The 13,491-nt window shown below is 42.2% G+C and overlaps 2 protein-coding genes across 7 annotated transcripts; one reads left to right on the top strand and one right to left on the bottom strand.

The window, feature by feature from the left end:
• Positions 1 to 752: 752 nt before the first annotated feature.
• On the bottom strand, positions 753 to 6,372 carry tspan5b (tetraspanin 5b). Its single transcript, XM_053619538.1, has 9 exons — positions 6,048 to 6,372; positions 5,519 to 5,569; positions 5,237 to 5,383; positions 4,944 to 5,114; positions 4,555 to 4,680; positions 4,330 to 4,377; positions 3,897 to 4,013; positions 3,749 to 3,810; positions 753 to 3,473 (listed from the first exon to the last, which is right to left on the bottom strand). Exons 1-9 carry the CDS (start codon positions 6,126 to 6,128, stop codon positions 3,461 to 3,463), a joined length of 816 nt encoding a protein of 271 aa, XP_053475513.1. The 5' UTR covers positions 6,129 to 6,372; the 3' UTR covers positions 753 to 3,460.
• A 1,004-nt stretch (positions 6,373 to 7,376) lies between these two features.
• fip1l1b (FIP1 like 1b (S. cerevisiae)) lies at positions 7,377 to 13,325 on the top strand. 6 transcript variants are annotated; one of them, XM_053619219.1, is made up of 17 exons: positions 7,377 to 7,643; positions 8,128 to 8,185; positions 8,311 to 8,371; positions 8,791 to 8,897; positions 9,041 to 9,105; positions 9,251 to 9,361; positions 9,570 to 9,700; positions 10,064 to 10,176; positions 10,364 to 10,417; positions 10,924 to 11,023; positions 11,135 to 11,288; positions 11,459 to 11,485; positions 11,604 to 11,658; positions 12,015 to 12,073; positions 12,181 to 12,379; positions 12,544 to 12,687; positions 12,996 to 13,325. In XM_053619219.1, the coding sequence occupies exons 1-17, from the start codon at positions 7,532 to 7,534 to the stop codon at positions 13,135 to 13,137; spliced, it is 1,692 nt and encodes a 563-aa protein (XP_053475194.1). In that variant the 5' UTR covers positions 7,377 to 7,531; the 3' UTR covers positions 13,138 to 13,325. The 6 variants fall into 6 exon arrangements, with proteins under 6 accessions (XP_053475194.1, XP_053475196.1, XP_053475195.1 ...); XM_053619221.1 differs by having other exon boundaries at positions 12,999 to 13,325; XM_053619220.1 differs by having other exon boundaries at positions 12,018 to 12,073.
• The last annotated feature ends 166 nt before the right edge of the window (positions 13,326 to 13,491 follow it).

The following is a 13,491-nucleotide window of genomic DNA, read 5'->3' on the forward strand; positions in this document are numbered from 1 at the left end:
ATTAGATATTGATGGATTCGATTAGTTAATGATTCTTTCCTAAATGATTCAGTGCATCCTAAATAAAATCGTAATGGATTTGGTTAGACGATGATACTTTGAATGAAATTTTATTAGAATTGATTCTCAATCCTTACTCAGAATAACTGATACTAACTTTAGGTGAGACTTTTCTTGGAGTGGACATAATGCCGAGTCGAGTCGAGGCAGTGAAACTGAATCCTGTTTGAATGGAGGTGGATTAGGGATGAAGAGCGGCTCCTAATCCCAGGATTACCCACGCTGCTTCCCTTCCTGAGGAGACTCATGCAATGAAGTGCACTTCAGGTGATTTAGGAATCAACGATTCATTTCTGAAGTATTTTATTTCTGTATCTATCAGCGTTAACTAAATAGGCGTGGCCTCTGTATCTATCAGTGTTAATGAAGGAGGCGTGGCCTCTATCAATCAGTGTTAAAGAAAGAGGCGTGGCCTCTGTGCCCATCAGTCTCAGTGAAGGAGGCGTGGCCTCTGTGCCCATCAGTCTCAGTGAAGGAGGCGTGGCCTCTGTGCCCATCAGTCTCAGTGAAGGAGGCGTGGCCTCTGTGCCCATCAGTCTCAGTGAAGGAGGCGTGGCCTCCGTGTCCGTCAGTCTCAGTGAATTAGGCATGGCCTTCGTGTCCGTCAGTCTCAGTGAAGGAGGCGTGGCCTCCGTGTCCTTATAAACACATCACTGTATGTAACTCTCAGATATTAGAAGCAAAAAACACACTTTTACCAAAATGTAACAACCTTTAATGTTCACAATAAACTGCTCCCCCGTCTCAGGATGGAGAATAGCTTATTTGCTCAAATACAATACTGTAAAAAGACTTCAACAAAGCACACCAACCACAACAACACACAAGCAGTGAAAAAAAAACAAAACAAAACCCTATTTAGAAGTCACACACAAGTGCTGGGGCCTGTACCATGAAGCTAGTTGAACAAACTCAGGGTTACGGGATTAGTTTCGAGTTCAAAACCAATCCAATCCGATCAGGCTTTATTTGTACCATGACGCTGGTTATCAACATACTCCGTCAACGTGCATATAAACGCGTGACGTCGGCACCGAACAGCCAACAGTGTTCAACATGGGGAAAAAAGTAGGTGTGCATACCTCCGGTTGAAAACTAGGAAATTATTTTGCAGAAATATGAGGAATTTAAACCCACACTAACCGCAAAAAGCAACACCGTTACGGCTGCCAAAGCTCGGGAACATTACTGATTGTGTAAAAGTTTACTTTTATAGGCTCACAATGAGAATAAACGGATTGAAAACGTATAACCCCAACATCATTCATGTAATTTCATTTAATATAAACGTAAAATGTTTTAATGAAATGTTTCTCTGCGACGTGCTCTCCTTACAGTTTGCGCTGGGGAGTTGAATTGGTTGCGTCACTCATAGGTCACTTTGCTCACAGCTGATTGGTTCAAATTGGGTTTGAGTTCTCTTACCCAGAACAGAACCCAGCCCGGAGCAGGTTAGCCATGGAGCGCAAGTTACTAAGGCGATGAACACCGGTAAAAGCCCAGCCACTTTCATGGTACCTAAAACCCAGGGTTGGCACAAACTAAACTGAAACTGAAACTGACTAGCCACTTAAACCGGATTCATGGTACAGGCCCCTGGAGTCAGATTTACATCATTCATATAAAAACACAACATTAATACTTTAATATTTTACTTTAGTGTTTCTTATGTGCATCAAAACAAAACTTTACCGCTTTCTCTCTCAGCTCTACAAGATATGCTAATTAAATAAGCTAATTTACTGTAGTTTCTGGACTATAAATTGCTCCAGAGTAAACAGGACGCCACCTGCTGGTGTGGGGGTTTTACCACCAGTTTATAATCCTTCCTCCATCGTTATAATAAACGTGTAATTCGCTTTAATGTAGTGTTAGTATCCGCTAGCACACATATGGAATTTTCATTTAGCACCAAGCTAACGGTAGTGCAATTTAACCTTAACAAAACATGCATAATAATGCTAATGTGTTTTAACATCTTATCTTATTTAGAAATGTCTAATTTACAAAAAAAAAAACAACATAAAAACAACAACAACAACAACAATGTATCTTATAGTCCAGAAAATCCAGTATGTGCAACATACTCACACAGCTAGCATGGAAAACATTCAGAAGATTTAGATAAACTAATAGATATAATATTAAACTCATACCGACTTACCTAAAGAACTAGAACAACAGGGCACCTCATATCGACACTTTTTATTAAAAAAAAAAAAATATTCAGTTCGATAAGATTTTGCACCTGTGCTTTAACGCTAATGCACTGAATAACATGCTAACTATATTAAGTTTAAAATGTTCACTAAATATTTATGAAATCACTTGTAATTTAACAAAACAATGGCCTCTCAATTCTAAGTTAAAAAGATGAAAAACTTAATAGCTTGTATAGGCCACTTTAGCATAGCTAGCGTATCTATCGCTAGTCGTATCAAAAGTAATCAAGAGGCTGCAGTTAAATTTAGAGGTCTGAATTCACACGATTCCTTAAACACAACGTAAACACAAATGAGACGAACTGCTAAATATTTTCATAATTATAATCATCTTAAAGCGCTAGCTGTCGATACAAGGTGCCTTTACGCTAACATTATTATTCCAGTACACATGCAGTGCTTCGTATTACCTGCCACGTAGAACAGAGTTAGTAAGCAATTAAACATACAAATAAAAATCTAAACCAGAAAAGCAGTGCTTTAAAAATCGACCCATTAATGTACATTTCTCATCTTAATTCAAGCTATGTCCTTCTACCTTCCTAGCATTTAAACCAAAGGTTTATGTTACAGAGACAAAGAGAAATACAGTTCGCTCGCTAAATTCGCTATGCTAGTCTGTTTGTTTGTTTTTTAACCTAAGGTACAAGTCCAAATGGAAATACATGGCTAACATTGCTAACAGAATCTTCTGACCATTAATCTGAGCGTTAGCTAATTCATGAAAAGTTCAATACTGACTAGATTACCGAATGCTTTTTATTTATAAATATGTCATTGGAATTGAGGGTGTGAGGTAATTTGTGTCATTAGCATGATGCTAGCTGGCCTTCATAAGCTTCCTCTAGCTGTTAGCAAGGTTTCAAATTAACGAACGAAACACAGACTTATCAGTTAATTGTGTTGAGTGACAGAGGTGTGTAAAATTCATTTTAATTTTAAAACATTCATTTTTAAAAAGGAATATTTCTTAAGTTCTACAGCACACAGCATGACGCTACAGTGACTCTACAGCTACACCTTGTGGTCAGTGCAGGAACTGCAGTCACGTCTGGATTACAGGCATGAATAAAGACGCTAGCGAAAGTGACACGTGGACAGTAATTTAAAGTGTTTTAGAAATAAAAGTGAAACTGAAAAGTCCTCTTCCCGCGACAGGACGCTGAGACGACGCTGGGTCAAGTGAACAAACTGAAAAGGAGATGAAAGATTTTCTTTAGAAAGAAAGAAAGAAAGACAGGTTGCAGTTTCATAAATGTGTATGTGTTTGAAGCGGAGCTGCTGATTGGTCGGTCATTATGACATCATCAGAGGCCGGGCAGAATTTACATTCTCCAACACCACTGCAGTGTTTAATGTGTATAACATTTATAAAACTCAAATTCTGTTGCACGTGCACACACACACACACACACACACACACACACACACACACACACACACACACACACGTGTACATTTCCTACCAGCTCTCTCTCACAGCCTCGATGTCACTCAGCAGGTTCTGAGCCAAGCAAATCCCAAAAATCTGAAGGGAGAAATTCAAAACAAAAGATGATTAGGAATACTCTCAGCTACACACACACACACACACACACACACACACACACACACCTGCAGCAGTGCGATCCCTATGAAGATTCCAGCCACCACTGTGAGATTCTCCTGCAGCCATTTTTCAAACTGTGGCACACAGCCTTTTACGTAGATGGACGAGTTCTGCTCCGATTCCTACACACACACACACACACACACACACACATGTTCACTCAGACCTGAAATAAAAGGCACTGAGACGCCAATATCGACCATCCCCCCCCCCACCCCAAGCCCCACCCCTTCCCATGGTAAAATTGTGCTGGTGCTCGATGGCCTGAATTAACATACTGGAACCTGAGTGGCTCGTATATTTAATGACACAATAATGCAACAGAGTGGATTGTGGAGGACTGAGAGGTGGGGCTTCCTCACACATGCCGACGTCCCAGCCAATCAGAACTTACAAAGAAGTCCTGTGGCAATAGAGAAGAGGAATGCGTGTACTCACGGCTTTAGCTCGGATGTCGTAACCACACTGAGTGTTTATTACGTCCTCCTGCACACAGAGAGAGAGAGACAAATAAACAAAAACAAACAAACAAACAAACTATAAAGGTGATCCGCATCACTTCCTGTTAACGTCCTCGACTTACAGCTGGTGATGTAACTCATAGTGTGATGTGTGTGTGTGTATATATATATGAGTGTATATTACTCAGTGTGTGTTACTCACAGCAGGGTCTTTAGTGCAGCAGGAGAAGGGAACTCCACACTTCTCTCGGCTCAGGTTGGTGTCGGTGCAGTTAAAGTAGATGTTCAGGTTCCAGTCCTTAGGTCCGAACGCACCACAGCACTCCCACTGTACACACACACACATACACATATACATACATATACACATACACACACACACACACACACACACACATATACATATATATATATATATATATTTTTTTAAGCATGTAATCCTGTCATCATGGGGACATTTGAAATTTGTGTGTAAAGCTGCTGTGATCTGGTTAAAATGGTGGCCATACGCTTTCTTTATATCTCCAGGTGTTGGTGTAACTGTTGTGATGATGATGGTCAATAACAATAAAACAACTCGGATGTTCTCACGTATTCCTGCGTGAAGTCGATGAGGTTCTGCAGGTCGATGTCGTCTCGGTACGCTCGGATGTTGTTGTTGATGAAGAACTTGAGCTGATCTTTGATCCAGTCCTTAAAGACGAAGGCGAGGACTCCGGCGGTAAGCTCCAGGAAGAAGATGATTCCCAGAAACACGGAAAACTGGAGCAGAGGAAATAAAACGAGAAGAATTCATGTGAATATTCTTAACAGAAAGTCATGCATGTAAAGAGAACACACACACACACACACACACACACACACACACACACACACAGACTCACAAACTTGAGCAGGAAGGAGTTTTCTCTCAGCGCGCCGATGCAGCCAGCGAACCCGAGCACAAACATCACCGTCCCCACGACCAGGAACAACCACACGGGGTCGAAACCTCCCAGATCTGTGATGGATGAGATGTTGGACAGAACGCCCTGACAGACAGACAGACAGAGAGAGAGACAGAGACAGAGAGAGTGTTATTCCCTATGTAGTGAGCACACACAGTGAATAAAGACATTTTATTTAGGATTCAGCCTCGATGTCTGTTAAGAAATTTAATTACTCACCTTCTCACTCCAGGCCCATAAAGCAACAGACAGGAAGGCCACGCCCAGCAGCTGAGGAACCAATAACCACACACCTTATTAAAATAACCTCCCAGAATCTCTTCCTGTTTACAAAACATGATGACATCAAACTCCAGGAGGTTTAAACAGAAAACAGAGACGCATAAACATATTCACGTCATACATCACTGATATGCAAATGTGTTCATCCAGACTCCGCCCCTTCACGGAGAACGATGAATATGTAAAAGTCGGGTTCAGGTCGTTCCCACCTCTCATTACACACAGGAAACTACTGATCACCTGACCATCATCTTCCCAGTCTCACTGGAGCTTTTTGGTTGTTGTTTTTTTAAAAACAGGTTTTGAGGCTGTAATATGTTTTAAACATTTAGGACTTACATACATTGAATATTCTAAAAAATAAAAAAAATATATTAAAAAAAGGAATTTTATGTATATCAAAAAAATGGCTGACTTTTTAAAACAATCCAATAATGATAATAATAATAACAACAGTTAAACTTACCCAGAATATAATATTAAAGCCGAAGATGAAGTATTTAATGCAGCAGCCGACTTCATGCACATTAAAGTGTTTTCCGGACATTTTGTTTTTAACACCTTTGTGTTTTTTTTCTTAGTTTTTATGGAAATGAAAGTCTTTTTGCTGAAGACAGGCCACTCATCCGCTGCTCAGTGCAGTCCGCATCCTTAATATTTCACTTTCAGCTCAAATCTCAGCGCGTCTGCGGTGTTTATTCTCAACAATCTGCACAAATCCTCTCCGTTATTTCTCTAAATGTCGTTTATTCTCAGACCGGAATAACGGACCCGGGCGTATCGGAGCGCCGATGAGGTCACTTCCGGTATGTGCGATTTCAAAATAAAGGTGAAGAGGCCGTCCCTCAGATAAAGTTCTCATTTAACAACCCTAATAATAATAATAATAATAATAATAATAATAATAATAATAATAATAATAATAATAACAACAACAACAATAATTAGTATGTATAGTATTTTACATCCTAAATTGTTATATTTTTGAGGTAATGTATGATATGAAGATGTACATTTGACAGACGTATCTGTATATCAGGGTGTAAAACAATTCATATTACAACACAAAGCCAAGAGGGATTTTAGTTGTTGGGGATAATGAAAAAGCAACGCAAAAAGTAACTAACTAACTTAGCATTTAGTTAAGACTAACACTAGTTTAGTTCATTAAAGGTGCAATTGTCAATTTTATTCACATTTCTTACTTGTACAAGTACCCTGGGAGATATGTCGAACATGATAAAATATAAAGGTTTAAGCCGTGGCCTCAGCACAAGTTAATGAAGTCAGTGAGGGGAAGAAAAAAAACAAAGTTTGGAAAACTGACTTCCGGTCCTGAACGCTTGATTGTGTTTGAATGCGCCTCAGGTCAGTCATTTTATCAACACTCTTCTCTACAGGTCACTTTCACCACTGACCCCAACTTCCTAACAAGCTGGAATGTGCAAAGAAAAGAAATTCACTGTGCTGTAATGTTTATGTGACAAATAAAGGCTTCTTCTTTTTCCTCTTCTCTTTTAAATTTGGAAACATGAAACTTGAAAAAGCTAGGTTAAAACTTTTTTAAAAAATATATCTTATAATATATCTATATTTTTAACTTGTTTTTAAGTTAAATCAAATAACTTAAGCGAGGTATTTATTTGTTTGAATAAAGCGCAAAGTTTTCTAAGGTAAATGTTCTGTTAAAAAAAATCCAAACCGGAGATTTTGCCCTTACAGACTTTTATTGTTTCACGTCTGCACCGGAAATCATGCTTGTCCTCGGCAAGCTTACTTCCTGCGCAATAGTGTTCCGGTAGAAGGAAGTGCAGTGTTTACCCCTTCATGTGTTCTTTACAGATGAACTGCCGCTTTGTGCGCATTTATGTCAGGCTGTGTTGGTCATTTTAGGGTCGGACATTTTGCGGATTTTTTTGCGGTTTTCATTCAGGGGAAGTAAAAAACAAAATGTCCGCGGATGAATCGGAGAAAACAACAACAACAGCGGTGGCGGCGGCAGTAGCGGTAGCGGTAGCGGAGGCTCCTGCGGGGGATGAGGAGGAGGAATGGCTCTACGGCGGTGAGACTTTATTCTATAAATATTCTACAATTTCCGTCTCGTTCTGCAGATATTTAATAACTGATACATGTTATAATTAATTTCTAAATTAAAACCCAATTACATTTAGATCCTAAGAACATTTTGGGCCTGAATTATGATGTGCTCGATCAGAGCTGCACGGTATATTACGCTATATTAGTTGATATCGCGATATCGATATTTGCAATACATTCTATAATAATAATAATGGTAATGGTAATAATAGTATATTGTGTCCATTTTACTTAAGCCCCGTCATTTCCCCAGCCAGATTTGGCTATAAATGAAATATCTATGTGTCTATATGTATTTATTATGACTTATTCCAAAATTCAAGGCTACGGGTTGAATGTAGCTAACAAGTAATGGAAGGTTATAGTTACCATTTTATCATCATGCAGCTTTCATGGTTAAATAATGTAGATTTAATACTTTTGTTCCCCTGTGTTAATCTGTGCTGCAGATGAAGGAGAAAGCAAGGAGACGGAGGAGGAAGAGGCCAAACTCACAGCTGCTGTCAGGTGAGTGCATCTTCCACTCTGTAGTTTGATTCATTAATGTTGTGCTATGCTGTAAATAGTTAATAATGTATATAATGTGTGTGTGTGTGTGTGTGTGTGTGTGTGTGTGTGTGTGTGTTTTGTAGTGCCCCCTCTGCTCCTGCAGCCCCCGAGGAGAACAGCACTGGAAATGGAGTGGCCAGTCAGGTAGCTGTTTGTTCCATAGTGATTCGTTTGGGATTCAGTTGGAGTCCGCTTCATTGGGACTCAACTCCTTAATGATTAATTTGGGATTCAGCTCCTTAGGGATTAATTCGGGATTCAACTCCTTAATGATTAATTTGGGATTCAGCTCCTTTTGAGATTCAACTCCTTAATGATTCATTTGGGATTTTTTAAGATTCAGTTTGTTCAGGATTCATTTGGGATTCAACTCCTGGCGGTACAGTATAGAAGTGCACTTTGTAGGGTATGGAGTAATGGTAGTGTGCTATAGTGTGTCCATTAGCGACATCTTGCGGATGTGATGCAGGAATGATCACGTCTACATCATGTACAGAATTAAAAGAGAGTTTCAGTAAAGCCTGATTCGGTGAGAATAACACACAAATGACTTCCCCGGTCAGGAGGAGGCGCATGGTGACAACCAGGACAGCGAGAGCGACAGTGATGACGACGACGATGATGTCCGCGTGACCATCGGCGATATTAAGACGGGCGCGCCTCAGTACCCGTGAGTCAAAAGAAGGAAGCCTTTCCTCTGAGCTGCAGCGTTTACTTCCTGTTTAAATTGCACATGTGTGTTTAAACTCTGTGTTCCAGCCCTATGCCGTGTGTTTGTACTGAATTTAAACTGAGCCGTGTTTCCATTTCCAGGACGTACGGAGCAGCGCCGGTCAATCTGAACATAAAGACAGGAGGCAGCAGGCCATACGGAGCAGGTACCAGGTTCATTCATCAGGAATTCACTGTACACTGAATTGAATTATTAACTCAATAAACACGACATTAAACGAACCATTAAGGGTGTGTGTAATGATATTCCTTCCTGCATAACACTGTACTTCCTGTGTGTGTGTGTGTCAGTGGGAGCGAAGGTGAAAGGTGTGGATCTCGATGCCCCAGGCAGCATTAACGGTGTCCCCGTGCTGGAGGCGGACATGGAGTCGTTTGAGGAAAAGCCCTGGAGAAAACCTGGTGTGTTTTATATTCATGCTGACAACACTGTTGCCAGGCAACTGGGAAATATGGATGCCGCTAACCTAAGCATAAGCAAGCTCATGACACAGTGACAGGAAATGAAACCGAACCATCAACATTTACCTCAGATATGCCGGTTAAGCACGTGTTTGCTTGTGTGTGTGTGTGTGTGTGTGTGTGTGTGTGTGTGTGTGTGTGTGTTTAGGTGCCGACTTGTCGGACTACTTTAATTATGGCTTTAACGAGGATTCTTGGAAGGCATACTGTGAGAAACAGAAGCGGCTGCGTATGGGCCTCGACTCCATCAGCATCAGCTCTGCTACCAGCAAAATTTCTGTAAGTCCCCTCATCCTCCGCGGTCCCCTCATCCTCCGTATCCTCCTCGGCCCCCTTATCCTCCGCTGTCCCCTTATCCTCCTCGGCCCCCTTATCCTCCTCGGCCCCCTTATCCTCCTCGGCCCCCTTATCCTCCTCGGCCCCCTTATCCTCCTCGGCCCCCTTATCCTCCTCGGCCCCCTTATCCTCCGCTGTCCCCTTATCCTCCGCTGTCCCCTTATCCTCCGCTGTCCCCTTATCCTCCTCGGCCCCCTTATCCTCCACGGTCCCCTTACCCTCCGCTCCTCGTACTACCCGTATGCTGTGATTACTGCAACCTCCTGCACTTTGATGTTTATTGGTTCCACTTGGTTTATTGTTCAGGTTCAGCAGGGCAGGACAGGGAACGATAAAGAGGCTGCGCTTCCTGTTCATGTTGCTAAAACAGACTTTACCTCCCCATCCAACCTGTACAAGACAGGCCTGAACCCAGCCAGGTATACACACACACACACACACACACACACACACACACACACACACACACACACACAGCAGAGTCTTAGCTCGATTTTAAATGTTGAGGTATTTACACTCATGGGTCATTACTCTGTCCTCTTAACTATACCACTGTGTTTGTGTATATCATTATACCCCTGTCTCCCCTTACTCATGCCCTCATAGGATATCCCCTCCGCAGTGGGCGGGGCCTGCATCCCAAGACACGCCCTATTATACGTAAGTGGGTGTGGACACGGGCGTGGTTTCTTGATTTCTGTTGTTTTTTTCCCCCACAGGCCTCAGGTTTACCGAATCCTTTTCATTTATTTGTTGTGTTCATCACGTGGTTGGTTGCAGACGGTGTTTTTGGTTTTGTGTTTTATATTTTATATATTTTACATTTATGTTTTGTTTAAGAAACCACTGAGATGCAGGAGTGTTCGTTTCTCTCTCTCTGTGCTTTAAGCTTGATGCGTTTTAAATGGATATGAATGCAGAAGGTTGAGTGCACTACCAAGATTACTGAGTATTAAAAAACATCTGGATACATTTTATTAAAAAAAGTAGTCGCTCCGAAAATTGGTAAATTATTGTGATATTTTTACAGTCGGCTCAAAAAATAGTTCCGTGTTGGATAAGTAAAAAAAAATTGTTGTTGATCGTGCACTCATTTATTTTGTCTTGAGTGTGTGTGTGTGTGTGTGTATTTTGTGTTGAGTGAAGTCTGTGTGTGTGTTTTGCAGGAAGTCTACTGGGACCATCGATGTGATTGGTGGACAAACAGCCACCATCAGCAGGGTGGAGGGACGCCGCCGACACAACCTGGAGGGAAATAACATCCAGGTAACACACACACACACTTTCTCTCTCTCTCACACACACACACACACATGATGTTTTCTCTGAACTCTGTTTTCTCTGAACTCTGTTTTCGTTCCGTTGTGTTGTTTACAGGTGGTCTCCGAACACACCACCTCTGAAGCAGAGGCCACACCCGCCAAACTCCCAACCTTCTTTCCCCCAGGGCCCCTCCCTCCCAACATACCACCACCTCCTTTCCTGCCTCCGCCTCCTGTCAGCCAGGCTCCGCCCCTTATCCCTCCACCGAGTGAGTCTCTCTTTGTCTAATGCTGTGCTTATCTCCGCTCTATGCTAATTACATACACTGCAGTCTGCTAGTTTTTAATCCTAACCCTGATATCGCGTAGCACGTTTACTACAGTTTAGTTCATGTTCGTCTGATTAATTCAGTAAGCATTACTGTCTCGTTACTCACAGGACTCCCGATCACCATCCCTCCTCCTGGTACGTTGCTTTACTGCCCGCAAATAAAACATGTCTGGAGTTTGTAACTTAAATACTTTTTAAATTATTTGTAGCGTTTGTGATGGAATTTGTTTGTTTTTGTTTGTTTGCATCCCAGGTTTCCCGCCTCCTCCCAGTGGCCCACCCCCTTCGCTCATGCCAACGTTAGACAAGTAAGTCCCTCGTCCAATTAGAGTTCAGATCCTCACTGTGTGGGAGGGGCTTAGGCTTTGTTACAGGCTGTATCCTGCATGTATTTTAATTTTGTAGTCTGTTAGCTAATTGGTGGTTAACATATGAGGATTTAGCGTACTACATAAAATGTTTTAAAAGGAACGAGAGCTAAAGTTAGTAGTATTTTCAGTAACATATAGCTTAAGTCACTGGTAACACCCTTAGCAGTTCATATTGATCGTTATGGCGATGCTGATGATGCTGACAACGATATTAATGATGGTGATGGCAACACTGACGATATTGCCAGTGACAGTAATTATGAGATGATGATGATGATGATGATTTTCTCCAGCAGTGGGCATCCTGGAGGATACGACTGCCGTCCTGTCACTCCGTATACTTTCCCACCAGGTCCGTTCATCTTCTGTTTTTTTAAAACATTTTTTGTCACTGTAAAAGGTTCTGAACTGTGAATTATAGATAGTGTGTGTGTGTGTGTGTGTGTGTGTGATTATCAGGTAGTTACCCGCCGCCCATGCAGGGGCCCGTGAACAACTGGGCCGGGATGATGGACAGCTCAAAGCAGTGGGATTATTACCCTCGCCGAGAGAAAGAAAGAGAGAAGGAACGAGAGAGGGAGAGGACAAGGGACCGAGGACACGACCGGGAGAGAGAGAGAGAGCGAGAGCATAGTCCCTCGTCCATGGCCTACAACAGGTGAGCTACACCTCCGTAATTAGAATCATGATGATGACAAATAATACAAAATAAGCCTGTCAAAATCAGAAATATTTTCACACTCATCTGTAGATTTGTTATTTATATCTATTTAAATGGAACTTACTCTCTCGATCACGCCCCACACACACACTCGCACACAGTGATGAGGAGCGCTACCGTTACCGTGACTACGGAGACCGTGGGTACGAGAGGCATCGGGAGCGGTCGAGCCGAGAGAAAGAGGAGAGACACCGTGAGAGGAGACACAGAGAGAAAGAGGAGGGAAGGCACAAGTCCTCACGCAGGTAAAACACACACACACACACACACACACACACACACACACACACGTGTTCTTTATCACACTAATGCTAAAGCTCACTGACTCGGAGGACACGCCTCCTTTGCTATGGTTGAATCCAGAGATTGGATCTCCCTACACTCAGTCTGAGAGGCACAGCAACCGTAGCTCCTTCACCACACCCCCTTTACTGAGGCTAATGCTCTGTGGCCACACCCCTTACCTGTGCCACACTTCCTTTAGTGGAACTGAAGTATTAATACAGATAATGCATATCTGAGGCTTGTCTCTCTCTCTCTCACCGTCTCTCAGCAGTAGCAGAAGGAGGCACGACAGCGAGGAAGGTGATGGCCATCGCAGACACAAACATAAGAAGTCTAAGAGGAGTAAAGAAGGCAAAGAGCCGAGCGAGGAGCGAGCAGCCGACCAGGAGAACCAGGAGGCCATGGAGTAACTTCTCATGTCGTGTCTCGTCTTTCCCGAGCTCTAAACGATGCTCGTGCCAGCAGAAACCGAATCCTCTATACTCTTCTGTAGTATTTTTTTCCATTTTAGTTCTTCTGTTCGTTCCGATATTGTGTTTTTTCCAAGTCCCATGTAGATGTTGATTTGTTGGATTAAAAAAAGGCATTTGGTAATTTCTGTAACGAGCATCGTGGTTAGTTCTTCTTCTTATAAATGTAAATGGATCACTGGAGGAGTCGTTTGCAGGGGTAAATGAATCACTGGAGGAGTCGTTTGCAGGGGTAAATGAATCACTGGAGGAGTCGTTTGCAGGGGTAAATGAATCACTGGAGGAGTCGTTTGC

Source organism: Ictalurus furcatus, chromosome 29, assembly GCF_023375685.1.
Source record: "Ictalurus furcatus strain D&B chromosome 29, Billie_1.0, whole genome shotgun sequence".
NCBI lineage: Eukaryota > Metazoa > Chordata > Actinopteri > Siluriformes > Ictaluridae > Ictalurus > Ictalurus furcatus.